Source organism: Pimephales promelas, chromosome 2 (assembly GCF_988280905.1).
Source record: "Pimephales promelas chromosome 2, fPimPro1.hap1.1, whole genome shotgun sequence".
In the NCBI taxonomy this organism is placed as follows: Eukaryota; Metazoa; Chordata; class Actinopteri; order Cypriniformes; family Leuciscidae; genus Pimephales; species Pimephales promelas.
The window spans coordinates 25,828,131-25,851,336 of NC_142770.1; the positions used below are offsets into that span (position 1 = coordinate 25,828,131).

At 43.7% G+C, this 23,206-nt stretch overlaps 1 protein-coding gene across 1 annotated transcript in view; it reads left to right on the plus strand.

Annotated features, from left to right (window-relative positions):
• Positions 1-23,206, plus strand: part of anos1b (anosmin 1b) — a 175,421-nt gene that overhangs the window by 34,291 nt on the left and 117,924 nt on the right. Inside the window, exon 3 of the mRNA XM_089118266.1 lies at positions 19,800-19,862. Within this exon, the coding sequence (XP_088974392.1) occupies positions 19,800-19,862 (63 nt within the window). The remainder of the gene's footprint in view (positions 1-19,799; positions 19,863-23,206) is intronic.

The window sequence follows — 23,206 nt, forward strand, 5'->3', positions numbered from 1 at the left end:
CGAGACTGGCCTCTGGAGTAGTTTTTAAAACAGAAACAGCGCCCTGTGACCGCGCACAGGCAGGGTTTAACGACCGTTCTGTATCGCTCCTCGAAGCAAACGAGCGTCCCTCGGGAAATCACTCGCTGGGACCGTCTGCACCCCCCATTACAGGCAGGGTTGGCAGAACGAACCCCTGAGGGCACCGAGAGAGAGCGGGCGCCGGATTCAGCGGCGAACACCTCTGTCTCACGGTGGGGACCACCCTCAGTAGCCTGACACCAGTGGCGTCAGGACTTCTTTGACGAAACCTTCCTGGCGACAGTAACCGTCCTCAGATCGGTTCTATCCCGGGAAGACCTCGCCTGAGAACACCGCGTCTCAGCCCAGTTTTGCTGGGGAGGAGCTTCCACAGAACCACCAAAAAGACCTTCGGTCGACAGCGGCGCATACAGGAGAAAAGCTTTAACTTTCTCCTTCATATTAGCCAGATTTAGCCACAGATGCCTCTCCGTGGCCACCAGGGCTGCCATAGAGCGGCCGACTGATCTGGCCGTCTCCTTGGTGGCACGGAGAGAAATATCTGCTGCCTGACGCAGCTCATTAACGCTGAATAAGCTTTGCCCACCAAAACCGAAGTATTTCTGAGTGGCTTGTTTTTTTTTGTTTTTTTTTTGGCAACGCCGGTGTTTTAAAAGACGATGCCGTCTCAGGAGAAAGATGGCTAGCCAAAACTTCCTCCATCCTCGGCATCGCCCCATAACCGTGTCTCCTAGACCCAGCAATATTAGCATACATAGAGGTCTGGTGTGTCAAAATTCTAGCTGACACTGGTTTGTTCCACGATCTACACACCTCGGTGTGTAGATCGGGAAAGAAGGGCAAACACCGGCGTGGAGGTAGTGAGTGTGATTTTAAAAATCTCTCATCCATTTTACTCTTCACTCTCGACTCTTGTTTCTCAACTGGCCATTCAATGCTTAATTTTTTCCACAGCCCGAGTCAAAACCTCCATCAGCTCTACATTCGCGGGAGACTGGGATGGCGAGTCCCCGATCTCCACTGAGTCCATAGACTCTGCCTCCACACTTTCAATATCCAGCTCCTCAGAACTGGATAATTGAAGTGATGGCGCCTCAGCCCGGGCAGGAGAAACCGCAACGCGGACCCCCGCAGCGAGATCTGAGGCACTGGATCTACCAGGTAAGGGCAGAGAAAGGGCGGGGCCCGTCTCAATCCCCGCTGATAGATCCATCTGCGATCCCCACGACGCAAGCCTTCGCTGTGCCTCGGCAGCAGCGGGACCCGAGCCGCGGGGAGCGCGCACCGAACCACTCTCCTCGAAGAGTGCCCGGCGGGAGCGAAGTGTCTTCATGGGCAGACACTCGCAGTGCTCACAGCCAGCCCCCTCGAGAGCCGACTGAGCATGCTGCACTCCCAAACAAACAACACACAGATCGTGTGTATCCCCACCCGTGATGAAGCGAGGGCAGGGACGAACACACTTTCTGAAATTCTGCTGTTGTTTGCTCGCCATATCAATATATATATATATATATACAATATTAGACAGACAGACAAAATTCATACACAGAGCGCTTGTGAAGACTCAGAAGCTGTTGCGCTTGTGTTTCGGGGATGCTTTATAGTTTCCTGGTCGATACGTCACCCCGCCTATGACGTTCCGTCTCGCCATTGGACAGATTTCATACGTGCTTCATGACTCATCACGCAGAGGCGTTCCCACGGCGTTTACACGCAGCTCGAAGTTCCCTGAATGGGAACATCACTGTTATGCTGTGGCAGTGTAGAAAATTAGCCAGAAAAACAGAGCCCCTGTGGGAGCGGAGGCGACGTAGCTGCTGTGGCAGTGTAAAAAATTAGCCAGAGAAACAGAGATCCTGCGTGAGCAGAGGAGACGTCACTGCTGGTGCAGTGTAGAAAATTAGCCAGAGAAACAGAGATCCTGCGTGAGCAGAGTAGACGTCACTGCTGTGGCAGTGTAGAAAATTAGCCAGAGAAAGGGAGCTGCTGTGGGAGCAGAGTAGACATCACTGCTGTGGCAGTGGAGAAACGTACCCGTGCAAATTGAGCTGTGGTGTGAAGCCGAGCGAAGGGGGAAGTAGACTGGGGCCTGGCGGACCGATGATCATCTTCTTGAGCGTGATCAAAGACGTGAAAAAGAGGGGAGATTAAATCTTTGCAGGATTATGTGCATCTTTATTAACGTTTGAAAAGGGCTTCGGGAGCTTTCACCCTGGCAGTTAAGTCCGTAACAGGGCACAGTTCGCATGAAAAATCGCTAATGTGAATGCCGTCATGGGACCCGGGTGCGCACTGGGGTACCGAACCTGAGACCACCTGGAGGAGGTGGTCTGAGTTCGGTTGCTCCCGAACCATGCCGCGCTTCACGTGTATGTGAAAGCAGCATGGACTCGGGTGCGCACTTGTTCAGGAAGTAAAGTATCCTGCGCGTGCGTTTTAGCTTATTGTGATGTATTCAGTTAAATAAGTAAGGGATGATAGTGTTGAGGAATTACCTTGGATACAAGCGATAATGAGCCTGCAGTGTATTTGAGCATTGTGCGTGGAATCAGAGCAACACATTTGGAAATCCACTGTCTCCTTAAAGGGTTAGTTCACCCAAAAATGAAAATTCTGTCAGTATTTACTCACCCTCATGTTGTTCCAACCCCGTAAGACCTTCGTTCATCTTCGGAACACAAATTAAGATATTTAAGATATTAAGATCGCTCCTGCATACAGTCCATAGGCTTCTTGAGGGACTGGCTCTTGCTGTCCCCGAAAAGTCATTAAAGACATCGTTAAAATAGTCCAAGTGACTACAGGGGCTCAATCTTAAGTTTATCAAACGTCTTTAATGACTTTTCGAGGACAGCAAGAGCCAGTCCCTCAAAAAGGCCAATGGACTGTATGCAGGAGCGATCTTAATATCTTAAATATCTTAATTTGTGTTCCGAAGATGAACGAAGGTCTTACGGGGTTGGAACAACATGAGGGTGAGTAAATACTGACAGAATTTTCATTTTTGGGTGAACTAACCCTTTAGGGTCCGTTTGCAAGCAGCAAAAAATCAACCTAATAAATAAACCTGTAAAATAAACCTCAACCTATAACAATAAACCTGTATTGTTCACTCAACTGCGCATAATAGCAGCAAATTAAAATAAATAAATAAATAAAACACAATATTTACCCACGTTCTGCTTTCTATCATGCGCCGTGCACGTTTGCAATGATGTGAGATGCATGCACGCAAACGCAGCAGGGTTCGATAGAATCAAGTTGAGTGTGAAACCCATAGACAGTAAAAGAAATGGACAGAGCGATGTCATGGGAACTCCATTGAGACGATTGAAGCCCGTTTTTGGTGATTTTTTAGCACTTCCGTCCCTGATGCGCAGACTCAAACAGAGCTTGACTACTTAATGTGACGAGAGCAACCCGTCTGTCTTCTAGTGCTGTGTGGCATGAAAAATCTGAATCATTCCGTTCCGAAACTTGCAGAGGCGGAGTGTGAATAGGAGCTGTCCATGAGCTAGGAGGAGACAATTCTATATTCTGATTAATCATTTTGTCATTTTGCCTCCAAGTTTCCCCGATTGCGCTCGAGCTTCTTCTCATGTCCATACGGTAATCTTTCTACTGTGCGACAGAGAGTCACGTGAGTATGATGCAATCATTAGCCTACTTTCACTAAAACTGCTTCTACGGGGCGATAACATAAGCTACAAGGCAATGGAGCATTTTATACATTGTCGTGTTTCTAGAAATAAATAAAGGACAAATGGAGTCTTCAAACGCCTCAGATGTAAAGTTATTCGCTGTCAAAGTGACACCAAAATGAATGGGAGTCAATGGGAATGCTAACGCAAGTGAAGTTCTGCTACAGGATGGCAGCTCCCACGAGGCTTCAACTTCCGGTCGATGGATTACCCCCTTGGTGAAACCAGACCCACGCTGCGGGGGGCGTCGGGAACAAACGCGCTCGGACCCCAGCAAACGAGTCCACTGTAAAAGCCCCCTTATTTTCTCATTTATTTATTTATTTGTCATTTCTAAGGGTCATGTTCACGATTTGTTAGTTCATCAGTAAACCAAACGGTGACGCCGTGGGGTTGAATTAGTCTGAACTTTATTTACAGGAGACGTGATTGTATTGACAAATGAAATCGGTTACAGGCCGCGGTTTGTGTTAAAAATCTTAAAGGAGGAGTCGATTCCCCTTAATGGAATCGATTCCAACCTTTGGAATCGACTCTCAATTCCTAACGCCTCGGAATCAAGGAATCGATTCTTTTTGGAATCGATTCCCAGTCCTACTGTTTACATTTGAGTTTTCGCCATAAGGAAGCATCGCGTTTAAGGAACGCAAATCATTTTTACAGAAACTATTTAAAACGTTTGATCCTCCGATCACGTTTTGTGTCCAGATAGCATAACTTGCTCGTCATTCAACAATTGAAGCGATGCGAAGTTCAATCTGGGACACAAAAGTTTTGAGCTAACGTTAAGCACTCACGGGTTGACCCGGCAGATGTTGAGAGTGTGGATCAGCTGGGACTGAATCTGCAGCGTGGCTTAACTTACGGGCTGTTGCGGCGGCCTGAGGCTGGAGGAAGATCCGTTCCTTTGCGTTAAGAGGGCAGCATTGCCTTTGTCTCTATGGCAGGAATTATTGAATGGTCCGGTTTAAAGAAATACGCGGAAGTAGATTGCGGATGTTTCGCCCGCGGTGGCGAGGACCCGTTTGTTTGGCCTGATGCCCACAAGATAATATCAGGTTGCGGCAAAAAATGGTTCCTTGACTTTGGTTTTGGCACTCTTTCCAATTATTTGACTGAATTACTGTTCATGCACAACATTTGAGGTCAAATGTAATTTTACAATGACCTCAGAGGTGCCTCGGGTGCCTGTTGTCTAATGCAGTTATTGTTGAACATTCAGCGTCATGTTTCTTATTGACTTCAGTGGCTTATTTCAGTTTCTTGGCCTCATGTGGTCTCATTAGTTTCCTTCACACCTAACGCTTTATTTGTTGTCGCTTATGCTCATTCATTTTTTATTTCATTTTGCAAGAACATTTATAACCCTCGGGCTGTAGTGCAGGTCTAAATAAATCACTCCTCACTGGTGTTCAGTAACTTTGGTCAGACTCTGTTTTCAGAATTTCTGTTTGTCCACAGTAAATAATCATATGATATGATAACTGTACAGAGAAACAAAATTAGTGTTGAACAAAAACATTGACAGCCAATCAGAATCCATCCTGCTTCAAAGACCTCGAGCATTTAAAGTGGCAGACGACAAAACTGAAACGACTTAGAAACTTGGATACTAATGAAGTTATTGTTCCTGGTGTGAACTGGCTTTTAGACTAGTATTTTTAGATAATAATTCTAAAGGTTTATTCAAGACTTTACCTAGCCAAGCTTTATTTTACCTGTTGTTCAAGCTACACACATTGTGACTTTACTTCTGTTTACAATATGGCAGTTTTGGAGCATCACACTCCACACGCGAGTGTCACTTTCCATCAGGCCAATGCACAAACTGATGCAAATGAAACTGTGCGGGTGTTTGTTCTTTTGTGCCCTGTGTAAACATACACGCAGGCCAGAGAAATAAACTCGCTGTACTGATGAGGTTCATGGCCAGTTCACGTTCTTATCCCTTATTGATTGGATCGTTCATTACAAAGATCCATTTGAAAGCGATTAACGCACCAGCTACTGAGAGGAAACTGTTTTATAAGCAAGCACAATATTGATATCACCTCCACAACAGATGTCAGAAACACATTCACTCACTCACAGATGTTTGCAACCAAGGGGAAAAGTCAACCTCAATCTAATGTTTCTGTAAAATCAGTCTGTTTTTATTTGTCTTAATGTGATCATGCCTTGTTTCAAACGGTGATGTATAACTTAAGTCATATGGACTCATTTTTATGTTTTTTTTTTATCTTGTAACACTGACAATAATTATACTTTGGACCAGCTTAAAGTGCCCTATTATGCTTTTTCAGATATTCCATTTCATGTAGTGTGTACATGTAATAGAGCTGTTTGTGATTGTAAATGCTCTGCAACGTTTTAAAGATCACAGTGCAGATAAAGACACTGTCTGCTAAAAGAAAGAAGTGATTCTGAACTGAAACGAGTCGTCAGTAATCCAGTCTCACTTCCTGAACCTGCGTAACAGTGCAACACATTTGCATAACGCCCATCTGTGGTCTTGATTGGCTGCTCGCGAATGACGCCTTAATTACATTTATGGATTGGTTCAAACCTTAAGAGTTTTGTTTTTTTTCCTGAGTGAAAGTAGCAGAATTATATCACTCCTCTCGCTAACAGGAGACTGGAGAGCACATTTGCTCTTATGCAGGAAATGAGGTCGCAGGAATGCATTTGATTGGACAGGAGCCCTCTTGACTGCTTCATTCATCTGGTGACTATGTCATCTTTTTTTATACTGCCTTTCATCCGCGACGTCTCACACTTCTTTTCTGCCAGGTCTGGACTTCATCTGTCTTCTCTTTTAAGGGCCAGTAAAGCAGCAGGATAGCTGGACAGTGAAACTCTTCACCGGTCCATACGTTCAGCCCTTCAAACTACGCAAACTCGTCTGAGCAGAACACCAAATCAGACTCAAAAATGTGTGGAAAATGCTGGAGATTTCTTGAACCAGAGCTAAGCTGTATGTGTAACTCGAGTCCATCTGCTTGTCCTGTGATTTTCAGGATGGTAGTTTACAAGCAGTGTTGTGCCTAAACGCATTCATTGAACGATAGTTCATGAACGCGTTCATATTTTGGGTGAACGTGAACTGAACATACTGTATGACTGCCTGATGAACCTTACTGTGAACTTGTTCATTCTGGTGTCTGTGAACGCATGCTCTCTCAGTTTAACTTTGTTCAATAGAGTGCCAGATTTCTATAGAGCCTTCCATCTGAAACCCCGGCAAAATCGTAAACAGGCCTTAAGACCCCTTAGACCCCTTTTCAGTTGGTAAACATGGTGACGTTTTTTTCTGGGCGGAGCTTAGGTGGAGGCAAAACGATCCCCCTGCCCGCTTCGCTAACGCTAGTTAGCAAGTATTGTTAGCTTGTTTTTTTAACAATGACTGGAGAAAATCCGATTTTATCTTAATGTGTAAAGTCAGTCAGTGTCCAGGACCGTGAATGTTATTTCCAAAAGTTATCTTTAACAGATTGGCCGACCCGTAGCTGCCTACACACTCACTCAATGCATGGACGATCTGACAGGATTAACGTACGTTACCTCGGTTGAGTGGCCTGACTTCTACACCTACCTTATAGAAAAAACGATCGTAAAGAGAAACTGAGGGCATATAAATCTTTAGATGCCTATATGGTCCTGTACAAGACTTGTGTGTACGATGCGCAGTTTTGCCGAGCCAGCGCCGAAACAACGACAATGTAAAGAGTGACATTACGGTGCGATTTTAATGATGTGAATATTTTCTAGAAATGAAAATTCCAGATACAGCATATTCATTTTTCATCAATTCTTGCACCAAACAACACAACAAGATGACATTTAATAATAGTAACAATAATTTAAGCTCCTTATTATGTAGCCGAATCTGGGCTGGTTTGTATTGGCCGCCTCCAGTTTTCACTTTGTTTTGCATCCAGCTAGCGCCGTGACGTAACTGTGAAGTCGGCGCAAATGGGGTCTATATGTAGTGAAAAAAACACCCAATCTGGCAACATAAGCCACCAGTGTCGCACCGCGGCTGCCGTATGTGTCAGAAGCAAAAAATCTTACATTTCTGTACAAACTTTGCCTGCCGATAAAATATTGCTGTCTGTGGTTGTATATGGCAATAAAAAATAATAATAATAATAAAAACGATTTTTCATTTTTTGGAACCATGAACTTAGTTCAAAATTGTTAAGTATGAACTATGCACTGAACTAGTTAATTTAAAAATTTGTGAACTGAACTTTGAACTAGTTCATATAGAAAGTGAACTTTCCCAACACTCCCATTTTCAACTAAAAACGGAAAACTCTTTATGCGTTTTGGTTGGTCATTTATGAGGATGACGCTTTGGGGGCCGCTGTGATAGCTTCTTTTATGATCTCATTGTAGAGATTTCCAGAATGACTGAAGGCCTTCTTATGAGTTTCAGGTGTGCTGGTGTCATCCAGTTCACCTTATAGTGTTGAAGTGTGCGGGATGCATCTTCATAATTTATAGGCTGGCGCATGATTTAGATTCCAGAGGCTGTGAAGAGCGTCAACTGCTGCGGGCAGGAGAACACATGCCATCACACCGAGCGGTGGCTAAATCGCAGACAGACGAGCGCAGGGAGGATTTGACCCTTGGGATTCTCGGTTCTACGCTTCCCGCTGCATTTCCAGCTCATCCACAGCAGCTCCTATTACATTAGTGACACAATGATATTCTGGAATGTTTTGTTCCTGTCGCTTCCTTGCACCTTCCCTTCAATCTCCTGGTATTATTATTGCACTGATAGGAAAAATCTGTTCAAATGGAAAAGGGTACAGGTAATTTTCTGCACTTAACGCCATCCGTCAAGTTCACAGACATTTCCTTTAACCCTGAAACACAATGCAATGCGTAATTCAAAATACATGTGTGAAACACCTGTGAAGAATTAAACAGGAAAATTCCTTCATATTATAGACTTTTCTTAGAGTGTCAGATCTTACTGAATAAAGTGGATGATAGACATACAGTGAGCTTGAAGTAATGATTTTATTAACTGAATGTTCAGATCTTGATTTATTTGGACTGTCAGTTTTGTAGGATTAAACGTTTTTAACAACTGTGATGGAATGTCTTCAACAGATTATAAATTTTGTAATTTATTCCTGTGATGGCAAATCTCCATTTTCAACAGCCATTACTGCAGTCTCCAGTGTCTCAAGATCCTTCAGAAATCATTTGGTACTCAAAAAGTATTATTATTGTTATTATCACAGTTGAAAATGGTTTTGCTGTTGATAAAACCAAAGTTTAAAAAAAGTTTTGAACAGTATTTATTCGAAATAGAAACCTTTTGTAACGTTATTAATGCCTTTACTGTCATTTTCGGTCAGTTTAATGTCTTTTGAAATATAGTTTATACACTCACCTAAAGGATTATTAGGAACACCATACTGTGTTTGACCCCCTTTCGCCTTCAGAACTGCCTTAATTCTACGTGGCATTGATTCAAGAAGGTGCTGAAAGCATTCTTTAGAAATGTTGGCCCATATTGATAGGATAGCATCTTGCAGTTGATGGAGATTTGTGGGATGCACATCCAGCTCCCGTTCCACCACATCCCAAAGATGCTCTATTGGGTTGAGATCTGGTGAATGTGGGGGCCATTTTAGTACAGTGAACTCATTGTCATGTTCAAGAAACCAATTTGAAATGATTCGAGCTTTGTGACATGCTGCATTATCCTGCTGGAAGTAGACATCAGAGGATGGGTACATGGCCATAAAGGGATGGACATGATCAGAAACAATGCTCAGGTAGGCCGTGGCATTTAAACGATGCCCAATGGCACTAAGGGGCCTAAAGTGTGCCAAGAAAACATCCCCCACACCATTACACCACCACCACCAGCCTGCACAGTGGTAACAAGGCATGATGGATCCATGTTCTCATTCTGTTTACGGCAAATTCTGACTCTACCATCTGAATGTCTCAACAGAAATCGGACCAGGCAACATTTTTCCAGTGTTCAATTTTGGTGAGCTCTTGCAAATTGTAGCCTCTTTTTCCTATTTGTAGTGGCGATGAGTGGTAAAGTTAAATCAGCCGGCCCATTCTCCTCTGACCTCTAGCATCAACAAGGCATTTTCGCCCGCAGGACTGCCACATACTGGATGTTTTTGTCTTTTCACACCATTCTTTGTAAACCCTAGAAATGGTTGTGTGAAAATCCCAGTAACTGAGCAGATTGTGAAATACTCAGACACCAACAACCATGCCACGCTCAAAATTGCTTAAATCACCTTTCTTTCCCATTCTGACATTCAGTTTGGAGTTCAGGAGATTCTCTTGACCCGGACCACACCCTTAATGCATTGAAGAAACTGCCATGTGATTGATTAGATAATTGCATTAATGAGAAATTGAAGAGGTGTTCCTAATAATCCTTTAAGTGAGTGTACTGTATATTTATATATATCTGGCTACTATGAAAGTCACTATAGTTTTATATTATACCATTGCTTTTTATTTGTGTCCTTTGCAGTGCATCATGAGATTAGTAGTCCTGATGAAATAATTTAACAGTATAGCCTTAAGGGTTATGTTCGGTTTCATTGTGTTTTGGGGTACATTTACACGACAGCGATGTATGTTGTCAAAACCTGCACATTTTCAAAAGTTTGTATTTTCAGGCCACCAAAGCGCTGATGTTGTGTAAATAAAACAACCAAAACACATAAAAAAATTGGTGTAAAAGGACCCTTAGTTTGGTTTCGTTGTTCCCTTTTGCCTGAGTTCTAGTTCCTTGTTCATTTCCATGGTTTCTAATTGAGTTACTCACCTGTTTCCTGTTGTGGTGATTATCTTCTTCCCGTGTGAATTTAAGCCATTGGTTTTTAGTTCCTTGTCCACTCCTGTGTTAATGTTATCCTAGTTGTTTGGTGGATGGAAAAGTATCCTTGGTTTATACACATCAACCCCTGACAGTTTTACTGAATTACTGAATTTTTTTTTTAAATCATAAGTTGAAATGTTGGGTTTCATCTTAGAGCTAATTGGTTCGGTTTATGGCTTAGAAGATTTTTTTAAATGACGAGAGGAAGTGATTTTTTAAAAAGAAATTTAAAATATTAAGTGAACATTTGATCTGCTGGTCCTTCTAATTATTTTACTTTTCCCCTGATACAATTTTAATCACAGCCCTCCTCTCGTGTTCAAATGTCAGCTTTTCTTCGCTGTCAAAGAAGATGAAGTGTAAAGAAAAGTCTCCCACAGTGTTTCCGTCAGGGAGCAATCAGTGTAGCCTGACAAGGGCAAAGAGTCAGCGAGAGCTCCTCTTGAAGAAAACATGTTCCTCTGATCTGGACAAGGATGAGGATGAGGAGCCCTCTTCCCTGTGGGGCGGCGCTCACTGAACATTCATCAACAACCCCAAAAGAATAAGGAATGCTTTTGGTCATCAGAATACTCTCAGAACAATTTATCCATCAGTAAATCAATCCTCGATAAAATAAACAATAACAATCTCACCTGGTTACACTGATCAGAATTGAACTGTGCAGAAATACAGTGAAATGCTGAGATTTATAAATGTTATTATCCTCAAATAAGAGGTGTGCAAAAGATGCTCAAACGTGACATTGACATGATTTGCCATAATATGTGAGTATCATTCCACTGACAAAGCAATCACAATAAAACAGATGCATTACATCCTCTTATGTGACTTTCTCTTTCATCTTAGTGCTCAGTGAGAACACAAAGAGCTCAAAGAAGGCAAAGGGACAAACCATCCTCTGATCATGCATCCATTGGTGTTGCTGTAGGTGTTGCATTTAGTAATATATATTTGCTTTATTTAGTTTTGTTTTCACTTAATTTTTTTTGTGCTAGAAAATGGGATAGTACAGTTCCGCCACTGATATGCCATAATAATGCAGGTTTCTTATCTCTTAACATCAACCAGCTTCACTAACTACAGTTAAGTAAACATCTTGCCAATGCTGGTCCACTACCTAGATCAAACCAGGGGAACGTTTCCCAAAGCCAACCATGGTCGCAAGTTTCGTCGTTAACAATAGAATTCAATGAAAATTACGGTCATATTTGGCCAACAATGCTTTTGGGAAACGCACCCCAGGCTGGTGGACGCTTTACACCACTGCAATCTCATGCTTTACAGGGATTCGCATTGGTGCATCGGCATAAATGCTAACGATGCGATGCATCAATTTAAATAAGTGTGCATCGGATACAAGTTGGCATCTGCATCGGTAAAAACTGATTTATTGGTATATGATTATTAGTATATTCACTATAATTTTACTATTTAGAAAGTGACCAATCATTTGTGACCAATATTTTATTTTGTATCGGCTGCGTTCACACCGAACGCAAATAGACCATCTGTAGCAAGTGATTTCCATTTTAATTAAATATTTAAATGGAAAGATGCATTGACGCGGTTCTGGAGGTCCTGCGGCGCGAGACGTGTTTAACGTGGTGCACTGGGCACGATTTCGCCTCCACCAACCACCCTCCTGTGTTACTCACCTGGAGTTACTCACCAGAGCATCGCCTTGTCCCCTCATCTGTCGTCTATCTTCGGCCATCCTCCTCCTTATCCAGTTCCTAGTCTCCTGCCATTAAAAGAACATATTTCCCTTCAGCTAAGTCACCGTCTGATCATCCATCTGCAGTTAACTCCATTGTTTCCTCGCTAATCCCCTATGTCATCCACTCTCTGCTTAAATAAACATCTATTAATCCACTTACCTGTCTGTTCCCTTCTGTTGTTTGACAAGTTTCAAACTTGTAGAATAGATCGCTGTAGTGACTCAAAATAGCCGCTATCTGTTTAAATACACGGAGTCTTGCACCTGCCCCTTGAACAATGAAATCATTAAGTCATTGTAGGATTAGGATTCCAGTCAGGGCCGCCCTTCCAGAGTCTTGTCCCAAGATGGCCGCCCTTCCAGAGTCTCGTCCAGTCAGGGCCGCCCTTCCAGAGTCTTTTTTCCCAAGATGGCCGCCCTTCCAGAGTCTTGTCCCATGATGGCTGCCCTTCCAGAGTCTTGTCTCATCATGGCTGCCCTTCCAGAGTCTTGTCCCAAGATAGCCGGCCTTCCAGAGTCTTGTCCCATCATGGCTGGTCTTCCAGAGTCTTGTCCGAAGATAGACGTCCTTCCAGAGTCTCGTCCAGTTAGGGCCGCCCTTCCAGAGTCTTGTCCCATCATGGCCGCCCTTCCAGTGTCTTGTCCCAAGATAGCCACCCTTCCAGAGTCTTGTCCCATCATGGCTGCCCTTCCAGAGTCTTGTCCCAAGATAGCCGTCCTTCCAGAGTCTCGTCCAGTTAGGGCCGCCCTTCCAGAGTCTTGTCCCATCATGGCCGCCCTTCCAGTGTCTTGTCCCAAGATAGCCACCCTTCCAGAGTCTCGTCCAGTTAGGGCCGCCCTTCCAGAGTCTTGTCCCATCATGGCCGCCCTTCCAGTGTCTTGTCCCAAGATAGCCACCCTTCCAGAGTCTTGTCCCATCATGGCTGCCCCTCCAGAGTCTTGTCCCAAGATGGCCGCCCTTCCAGAGTCTTGTCCCAAGATAGCCGTCCTTCCAGAGTCTCGTCCAGTCAGGGCCGGCCTTCCAGAGTCTTGTCCCATCATGGCCGCCCTTCCAGTGTCTTGTCCCAAGATAGCCACCCTTCCAGAGTCTTGTCCCATAATGGCTGCCCTTCCAGAGTCTTGTCCCAAGATAGCCGTCCTTCCAGAGTCTCGTCCAGTTAGGGCCGCCCTTCCAGAGTCTTGTCCCATCATGGCCGCCCTTCCAGTGTCTTGTCCCAAGATAGCCACCCTTCCAGAGTCTTGTCCCATCATGGCTGCCCCTCCAGAGTCTTGTCCCAAGATGGCCGCCCTTCCAGAGTCTTGTCCCAAGATAGCCGTCCTTCCAGAGTCTCGTCCAGTCAGGGCCGGCCTTCCAGAGTCTTGTCCCATCATGGCTGCCCTTCCAGAGTCTTGTCCCAAGATGGCCGCCCTTCCAGAGTCTTGTCCCAAGATAGTCGTCGTTCCAGAGTCTCGTCCAGTCAGGGCCGGCCTTCCAGAGTCTTGTCCCATCATGGCTGGTCTTCCAGTGTCTTGTCCCAAGATAGCCACCCTTCCAGAGTCTTGTCCCATCATGGCTGCCCTTCCAGAGTCTTGTCCCAAGATAGCCGTCCTTCCAGAGTCTCGTCCAGTTAGGGCCGCCCTTCCAGAGTCTTGTCCCATCATGGCCGCCCTTCCAGTGTCTTGTCCCAAGATAGCCACCCTTCCAGAGTCTCGTCCAGTTAGGGCCGCCCTTCCAGAGTCTTGTCCCATCATGGCCGCCCTTCCAGTGTCTTGTCCCAAGATAGCCACCCTTCCAGAGTCTTGTCCCATCATGGCTGCCCCTCCAGAGTCTTGTCCCAAGATGGCCGCCCTTCCAGAGTCTTGTCCCAAGATAGCCGTCCTTCCAGAGTCTCGTCCAGTCAGGGCCGGCCTTCCAGAGTCTTGTCCCATCATGGCTGCCCTTCCAGAGTCTTGTCCCAAGATGGCCGCCCTTCCAGAGTCTTGTCCCAAGATAGTCGTCGTTCCAGAGTCTCGTCCAGTCAGGGCCGGCCTTCCAGAGTCTTGTCCCATCATGGCTGGTCTTCCAGTGTCTTGTCCGAAGATAGCCACCCTTCCAGAGTCTTGTCCCATCATGGCTGCCCCTCCAGAGTCTTGTCCCAAGATGGCCGCCCTTCCAGAGTCTTGTCCCAAGATAGCCGTCCTTCCAGAGTCTCGTCCAGTCAGGGCCGGCCTTCCAGAGTCTTGTCCCATCATGGCTGCCCTTCCAGAGTCTTGTCCCAAGATGGCCGCCCTTCCAGAGTCTTGTCCCAAGATAGTCGTCGTTCCAGAGTCTCGTCCAGTCAGGGCCGGCCTTCCAGAGTCTTGTCCCAAGATGGCCTCCCTTCCAGAGTCTTGTCCCATCATGGCTGGTCTTCCAGAGTCTTGTCCCAAGATAGCCGTCCTTCCAGAGTCTCGTCCAGTTAGGGCCGCCCTTCCAGAGTCTTGTCCCATCATGGCCGCCCTTCCAGTGTCTTGTCCCAAGATAGCCACCCTTCCAGAGTCTCGTCCAGTTAGGGCCGCCCTTCCAGAGTCTTGTCCCATCATGGCCGCCCTTCCAGTGTCTTGTCCCAAGATAGCCACCCTTCCAGAGTCTTGTCCCATCATGGCTGCCCCTCCAGAGTCTTGTCCCAAGATGGCCGCCCTTCCAGAGTCTTGTCCCAAGATAGCCGTCCTTCCAGAGTCTCGTCCAGTCAGGGCCGGCCTTCCAGAGTCTTGTCCCATCATGGCTGCCCTTCCAGAGTCTTGTCCCAAGATGGCCGCCCTTCCAGAGTCTTGTCCCAAGATAGTCGTCGTTCCAGAGTCTCGTCCAGTCAGGGCCGGCCTTCCAGAGTCTTGTCCCATCATGGCTGGTCTTCCAGTGTCTTGTCCGAAGATAGCCACCCTTCCAGAGTCTTGTCCCATCATGGCTGCCCCTCCAGAGTCTTGTCCCAAGATGGCCGCCCTTCCAGAGTCTTGTCCCAAGATAGCCGTCCTTCCAGAGTCTCGTCCAGTCAGGGCCGGCCTTCCAGAGTCTTGTCCCATCATGGCTGCCCTTCCAGAGTCTTGTCCCAAGATGGCCGCCCTTCCAGAGTCTTGTCCCAAGATAGTCGTCGTTCCAGAGTCTCGTCCAGTCAGGGCCGGCCTTCCAGAGTCTTGTCCCAAGATGGCCTCCCTTCCAGAGTCTTGTCCCATCATGGCTGGTCTTCCAGAGTCTTGTCCCAAGATAGCCGTCCTTCCAGAGTCTCGTCCAGTTAGGGCCGCCCCTTCCAGAGTCTTGTCCCATCATGGCCGCCCTTCCAGTGTCTTGTCCCAAGATAGCCACCCTTCCAGAGTCTTGTCCCATCATGGCTGCCCTTCCAGAGTCGTGTCCCAAGATGGCCGCCTTTCCAGAGTCTTGTCCCAAGATAGCCGTCCTTCCAGAGTCTCGTCCAGTCAGGGCCGGCCTTCCAGAGTCTTGTCCCAAGATGGCCTCCCTTCCAGAGTTTTGTCCCATCATGGCTGGTCTTCCAGAGTCTTGTCCCAAGATAGCCACCCTTCCAGAGTCTTGTCCCATCATGGCTGCCCTTCCAGAGTCTTGTCCCAAGATGGCCGCCCTTCCAGAGTCTTGTCCCAAGATAGCCGTCCTTCCAGAGTCTCGTCCAGTCAGGGCCGGCCTTCCAGAGTCTTGTCCCAAGATGGCCACCCTTCCAGAGTCTTGTCCCATCATGGCTGGTCTTCCAGAGTCTTGTCCCAAGATAGCCGTCCTTCCAGAGTCTCGTCCAGTTAGGGCCGCCCTTCCAGAGTCTTGTCCCATCATGGCCACCCTTCCAGTGTCTTGTCCCAAGATGGCTACCCTACCAGAGTCTTGTCCCATCATGGCCGCCCTTCCAGAGTCTTGTCCCAAGATGGAGAGTCCCGCTGAGTCCCCTGTTCCTATCCTCCACTGTCCAGAGACTCTACTGCTCCAAGTTGCCGGCTCCGCCCCACTTGACCATTTTTGTGTGAGGATGCACTTTCCGGGAGGGGGAAGTACTGTCACAGTAACCAGCTCAGTAACCCGTCAGCACTACATTTCCCAGAATCCCTCCTGGCCCTCATCACCTGTACACTAATTTACTGCACATGGACTTCCTCATCAACACACCCTATATATCTACCATCATCACCTTCACGTCATTTTCTAGTCTTGTCCTTTCTACAAGATGTGCTAACCACCCTCCTGTGTTACTCACCTGGAATTACTTACCTTAGCATCGCCTCTGTCTTCTGTCATCCTCCACCATATCCAGTTCCCGGTCTCCTTCTGCCATTACAAGAACATTCATTTCCTTTCAGCTAAGTCACCATCTGATCATCCATCTGCAGTTAACTCCATCATCTCATTACCTCTATCATCCACTCTCTGCTTAAATAAACATCTATTAATCCACTTACATGTCTGTTCCCTTCTGTTGTGTGACAAGATTAAGGAAACTGCGAATTAACATGTTTCAACTAGCTTATTTTTTGATTACTTTTTTTTACCTTTACTTTTGCAGTGACTTACATGCACATAACAAAACCGTACAAAACATCATGTAAACTTGAACTCTGTTTTCTTATTCAGGGAAGAGAAAGTGGCTAAACACATCATGTGGTGTATCCATATCTCCATCGTCTTATACAGTTTTCTAACAATAGGCGGTTTTCTGCCATGTATGTGAGCGTTATCACTGTAACAGGCACTGTTAGGAAAAGCTCAGTACACTAAAATCCAGCAAGCATTACTTCATTCATCACCTTTAAAGCACCTATTGATAAACTAAGTAGTTGACCTTGTAAATGCCTAAATGTGAGGTAAACCTGCATTCAGAGGATTTCACTCCTTCACAATCTCGTCTCCATACCGGTGTGATGACTTCGACTTCCAACCAGATGAACTGGATTAATATTCTGAATGTTCTGATCCAATCTGACCTGACCTGTAATAATGCCTGGATCATAATCATACACTGATCGTTCGTTGGCCAGAGGAGAACTGGCCCCCGACTGAGCCTGGTTTCTCCTAAGGTTTATTTCTCCATTCTGACATTGATGGAGTTTTGGTTACTTGCAACTGTTGCCTTGGCTTTTGGCTTGCTTAGTTGGGGACATTTAATATTCAACAATATTAAGGCAATATCTGCCTTACTTCAGGTGGACGATGACGCAATTTTCTTCTAGAAACAAACTGTGTTGTATTATTTTCATGTTATCACTGTGAAGCTGCTTTGATACTATCTGTTTTATAAAAAGCGCTATATAAATAAAGGTGACTTGACTTGACTAGACTTCACTGTCTCGTTGAGATCTTTTATAAACAGAAGCAGCAAATGCTTGACTCATTCATCCATCATCATATCCCACAATCGCATGTGTGTAATGCCAAAGGGAAATTAGTCAGTGATAACCTGTGTCCCAGCTACTGATCTCCCAGTGCTGACCCCCTGCCGCAGTGTGTGTGTAGTTAACCAAACGCAGGGAGACGCCGGCCCGTAATGCAGTCCAGACCTCTGGCTCTCTCCCATCAGCCCCTTCCTCTCAGGAGTGTGCTGTCATATTGATGACTCACAGGCAGAGTGTGTGTGAGAAAGAGAGAGAGAGAGTGTGCGTGTGTGTGTGTTTATGTTGTGTTGAGGGCGTCAGCAGTCATTTGATGGAGGTTGGACACACAGGAGCTATACTGATGAAGATTTTTTGCCATTGTTCAACAAACTGAAAATCGCATCTATATTCTTTCAAATGTCATTTTGAAAAACAAGTGTACTTAATTGTATTGAATATGCATTTGTAGTGTACTTCAACTATTAAAAGTATAATATAAAAATACTGTATTTGCAGACAATATAAATTGCTGCTCTTTAAGTCCACATTCATGACTGTTTCTTAAAAGTGCACTTTGTAATATTTTCAAGTACTTTAAGATACTTTTAAATAGTGTTTAAATTATTTTGTCATGCTTTTAAGATGTACACTTATTATGAAGTGTGGACTAACATAAAAAACATGTAAAGTACCTGATTATAATTTGAAGTGTTGAGTGTTATTCAGGCTGATGTTTTTTGCTGAAGAATTTATTTTGGTATATTTTGGTTTTTGGAAAGTATTAGTATTGGATGAGTTTGGTTGTTTTGCTTCTTGCAGACGGTCAGTCTGTAGTTATATGGGCATTGGCTGGACAATTAGAATCACCAGAACGAAAACAAATCCTATTTATCTTAAGAGATGACAATTTTTTGAACAGAATCCTTGTTTCCATTTTAATCGAAGTCTGTATGAATGACTGATTTAGACTTTGATTACCTTGATAATAAGATTATCTTTGCAGTAAGGTGAAACCAGCCTCACTCCATGTCTCTCTTCTCTCCTATTTTCAGGTTCTTTTGTTCTTTCTTGAACATGGTCTTGACTTTGAGTTCAGCCAAATGAAAGCTGTCTGTTCAGGTGGGGGATAGATGGGGGCAGATGTCAGAATAATCCATCACGTAACACACAGCAGATGTGTGTGAATGTTCCAGCACATGAGCGACTGGAGTCCGGGCCAGCAGGGGTTCGACAGGAGCATCTCAGGGAACGGAGAGCTTACATTATAGGGAAAACATACTTGATTCGGATTGACTTTGGGATTGACCACATTTTGTACCTACTTAATAAAATTGAATCTGTTTGTCCAGATGGTGCATTCAATATCCAATATATCTCCGTCATTTTTCATTGTAATCAGTAAAACATCAGAACAAAGCCAAGATAATTAATTACATCCAAGGTTTGAAATGAACTTTTTCACTCATGGACCAATTTGGCCTCAATATTTTTAAGTTACCAGCCATTCAGAACTTCTACTATATATATATATATTTGGAATTTGGAATTCATACATTCATTTATTGCTGAAAATCCTTTCATCAGCAACTCCTCCTCCTCTTTCACCAAAAATGTGTTTTAGGTGGACAGATCAATAGAGAACAAAGAACATCAAAAAATGTAGGATATTGAAAAATGGCGGAAAGTCTTTTCTGTCAACCAAATGCTTTTTAATCTTCGACATTGCTTTATTGCAAATGATCAAGTGCGCCATTATTTGTTGCGTGTGTGTTCAAGTAAGCCAGATATGAGCAGATCCTGCGCAATACGCTGTATTTAATATATCACGATGACTCACGAGTCACGAGTTTGCGCTACATTTTTATGGGGAAAGAGTGAGTGAAAATAATTAAATTCGGTTTCAAGGGTAGTAACAATATATGTATTTGAATCTAGCAACATTCCGACAGGGTCAAGTTTAAGACCCAAGACGGCAAACCCATGAAATATTCAACGATCTGTCAATATTTCAAGCAGCTTGTCACATTAGTTTGCGCTCTACACAATGCAACTCAGTTTGAGCGGCCGCTGTACTGTGACACTGCAATCCTTGTGCTCACATGCAAATGTTTGTGTGTTCTGTCTCTCCATGGATTTAAAACCTATAGGCCATACTCAGGTCTGTTTATTTGTTTGTCTGCAGTGCCTACAACCATGCAAGGAATTATGGGAAACAAGACGAGCCCTGTCTCCCAAGACCTGCGAGGTAAGTCTCTTTTAAAATCCTGCCTTATATTTGTGCCGACTGTGGATTGTTACAGCCGTGACGGAAAGGCTACTTGCGTAGGATGTTTCTCTGATTAAAAACCAGGCAATACCTCTGAGACGAGCGTACGCCTGTATGAGTTGAATCCGCACACGGCACATGGAGTCACGCTCCGCAATCAAAGCATGCGTGTGGGTTTCTGAGCATAAAGCGAGTCCAAATTGAAGCGAAAACCGAATGACTCTCCGAATTCCGATGTGATTTTATGGCCCTTTTATCCCGTGTCCCCAGAGCTGAACACATAGATTACGTTTCCCTCAGCCGAGATCAGCACGTTATTGAAGCGAAGCAGATAAGAGCCGTATTTACGGCCAGACCTTTGTTCTTCACAGCGAGCGCAACAACTGTTAACATCTTGTTGAAATTCAGCGATCATTATCTCAGCAAAGCTTTAATTTAAACCGTCAGCGTGAAGTGTTTCAACGCTTGAGGTCCATCAGATAGACGTGCTGTGTGGTTCAGCTGTGCGTAAGACCCGTCGGGTTATAATAAGTACCCAGAATGCTTCACAGCCACTTAGACACACGCAGTGAAGCCCTTTGTTGTTTTCCCAATTCTGTGATTCACCCAATGGAAGAAACATGCGCCTGGTTGGGACTGACAGAAGTGTTGAGTTGAGTAATCTTGGAGATGTTGTGCAGATGAAGTTTCCACAGTCCCACATGTGTGTGTGTGTGTGTGTGTGTGTGTGTGTGTTGAGCTGTGAGTCAGTACAATGGGACAGAGACCTCATGTTTTGGTGGGTGGCTTTGTCTAACCGCTGCGTCCCACTCGGTGTCTGTCTTTCCTTCACTTTTTGTCACTCCCTGATTTTCCAGCTGCCTCTCATTAGTGGTGTGTGTTAAATCAAGCATCACTGTTACTTTTGCTATTAAGGTTAGTGAATTGAACAGACCCCTATACAGTACCTCTCCTGAATTTATTGCAAAAACGGTTTGCATTTTTGTCTTTGGTCAGCATAAAATGTTAACCTGAGTGGGAGGAAGCAATATTAGCTATTCAGAATCAAAAGAGATTCAGGGATTGACTGACATATGAAGCACCGGGACGTTGGCCCTATTCAGACAGGATTCGTTTTGCAGGGGGAGATGGAGTAATGTGATTTTACCACAGGACGGGATAAGAAATCTCAGTTAAACTAGCAGAAGTGGGAGGGGTAATTCGATTTACACGACTCTGTCACCCTCTGAAATACAATGAGTTAAAAACAACCCAATTTAGTTCCTTTTCAACCCAAGGACTGGGTAAATCTAGGACAGAAGACATGTTTGGTTCATTTTCCCCGCCAGATTGTGTTGTTTATTTAACCCAGGATGATCGGTTGATTCATTTCACTTCATACATGAGTTAATGTTTACGGGTAAATGTAAATCCTCTAGTCTAAACTTTAAGAAAAAAAATACTCCACACCAACTCCACACACACTTGTTACTTCTGACCCAGGAGCTGAGTTAAAACAAAAACTACCCAAACATTGATAAAATAGACCAAAAATATGACTCAAAAGTCTCAACCCAGGATTTTGGTTAAAAAAAAAAATAACCCAAGATTTTTTTAGAGTGTGTGCATATTATTGCTTCCTGATATCACATTCTCAAACACATATAACCTATATATAAAGCAGTTAGATCCAGTCGAACGGTGTATTAAGTAAATTCAGATTGGATTGTGTTGGTAATAGGCACTAACCTAACGCTAAAAGAAATTTTGTGCCTCTAACAAGCTCTTTCTGATGTGAATGGTATGTGGAAAACACTTGAGTTTTCCCACGGACGTCCCACCACCTAGAACACAACTGAATGTTTCTTAAGCGCCTCCATGCTTGAAAAACTTTGGAAAGCTTCTTTTAAACAGGAAATAAGGGAATATTTAAGTACATATTTACAGTGGGTCTACTCGCAAGGAATTAGCATTACATGAGGGAATTTTTCCAGACACTTTTTTCAGAAGGTAAAAGTCGCTGTAATCTTTACTGACGTTGTTGGCACATTCGGACGCCACTAAAATCACTGAGAAGCTCTGGTAATAATGACTTGGTAACACTTTTCAATAACAGGGCATGAATAATCATGTACTAATAGCTGAATTAATAGTTACTTCAACATGAACTCATGATTAGTGAAGATATGAACTAATCATGAACCAATGAAGAGCGATCCTTAACTACGACAGGAGTCATCATGATTCATGCATGAATAACAGCAGCCTTAAACAATGTTAACTTAGTACATATTTGATACTGTAGTTAATGCATTAATTAATGGGTAACACTTTATAATAACTGCACACTATTAATCATTAGTTAAGCGTGAGTAAACAGTTAATTCATCATTTATAAAACATTAATAGACATTAATATGCAGTTTATAAATACAGCTATACATGTCTTTTTCTTGATTTATAAGCATATCTATAATGCGTTTAATGATTGTATTTTCATACTTTGTTAATGATCAATTAATAATTTCTAAATGAAGTATAGCATTATTTACAAACCAGTTGTTTAAGAGTTGTTAGTCATTCATAAGATCACTTAGAAAGTGTAAGTAAATGTAGTAAATACAGGTAGTTATAAAGCATTTAGTAGTGGTTAGTTAACTATTTTTGTGACCTAATCTAAAGTGAGGACTATTCATGCTTTGTAAAGCATTTATAAAGGTGATTTAAAGACTCGTCAATCTTCTAAACAGTAAAATGTAACAAACACAACGCAGTGATACAGAACATAGAAATATTTAACAGCCTTTAAAAATGCTTTACAAGGTATGACTAGTCCTCACTTTAGATGAGATCACGAACATAGTTAACTGACCACTACTAAATGCTTTATAACTACCCAAATTAACCCTTAATTACAGCATTAATACATGTTAATAAAGAATTTGTTAACACATTAAGTAACCATGACTATATGTCTGAATAATAAGATGTATGAATGTACATTTAAATAGTTTATTAATCATTTACTTACTCGCTCTAAGTAATCGTATGAACCACTGAAAACTCTTAAATAACTGGTTAATAAAAAATGCAATTCTTCATTTAGATAAAGAATTAATTTAATAAAGGATGAAAATACAATTATTAAACAAATTATAGATATGCTTTTAAATCAAGAAGAAAGCATTTACAGCTGTATTTATGAACTACTTATTAATGTCTATTAATGCTTTATGAATGATGAATTAATGGTTTACTCATGCTTAACTAATGATTATTAGCGTGTAGTTATTATAACGTGTTACCAATTAATGTTTAGGGGTGAACTAAATCAGTCAGGCTCT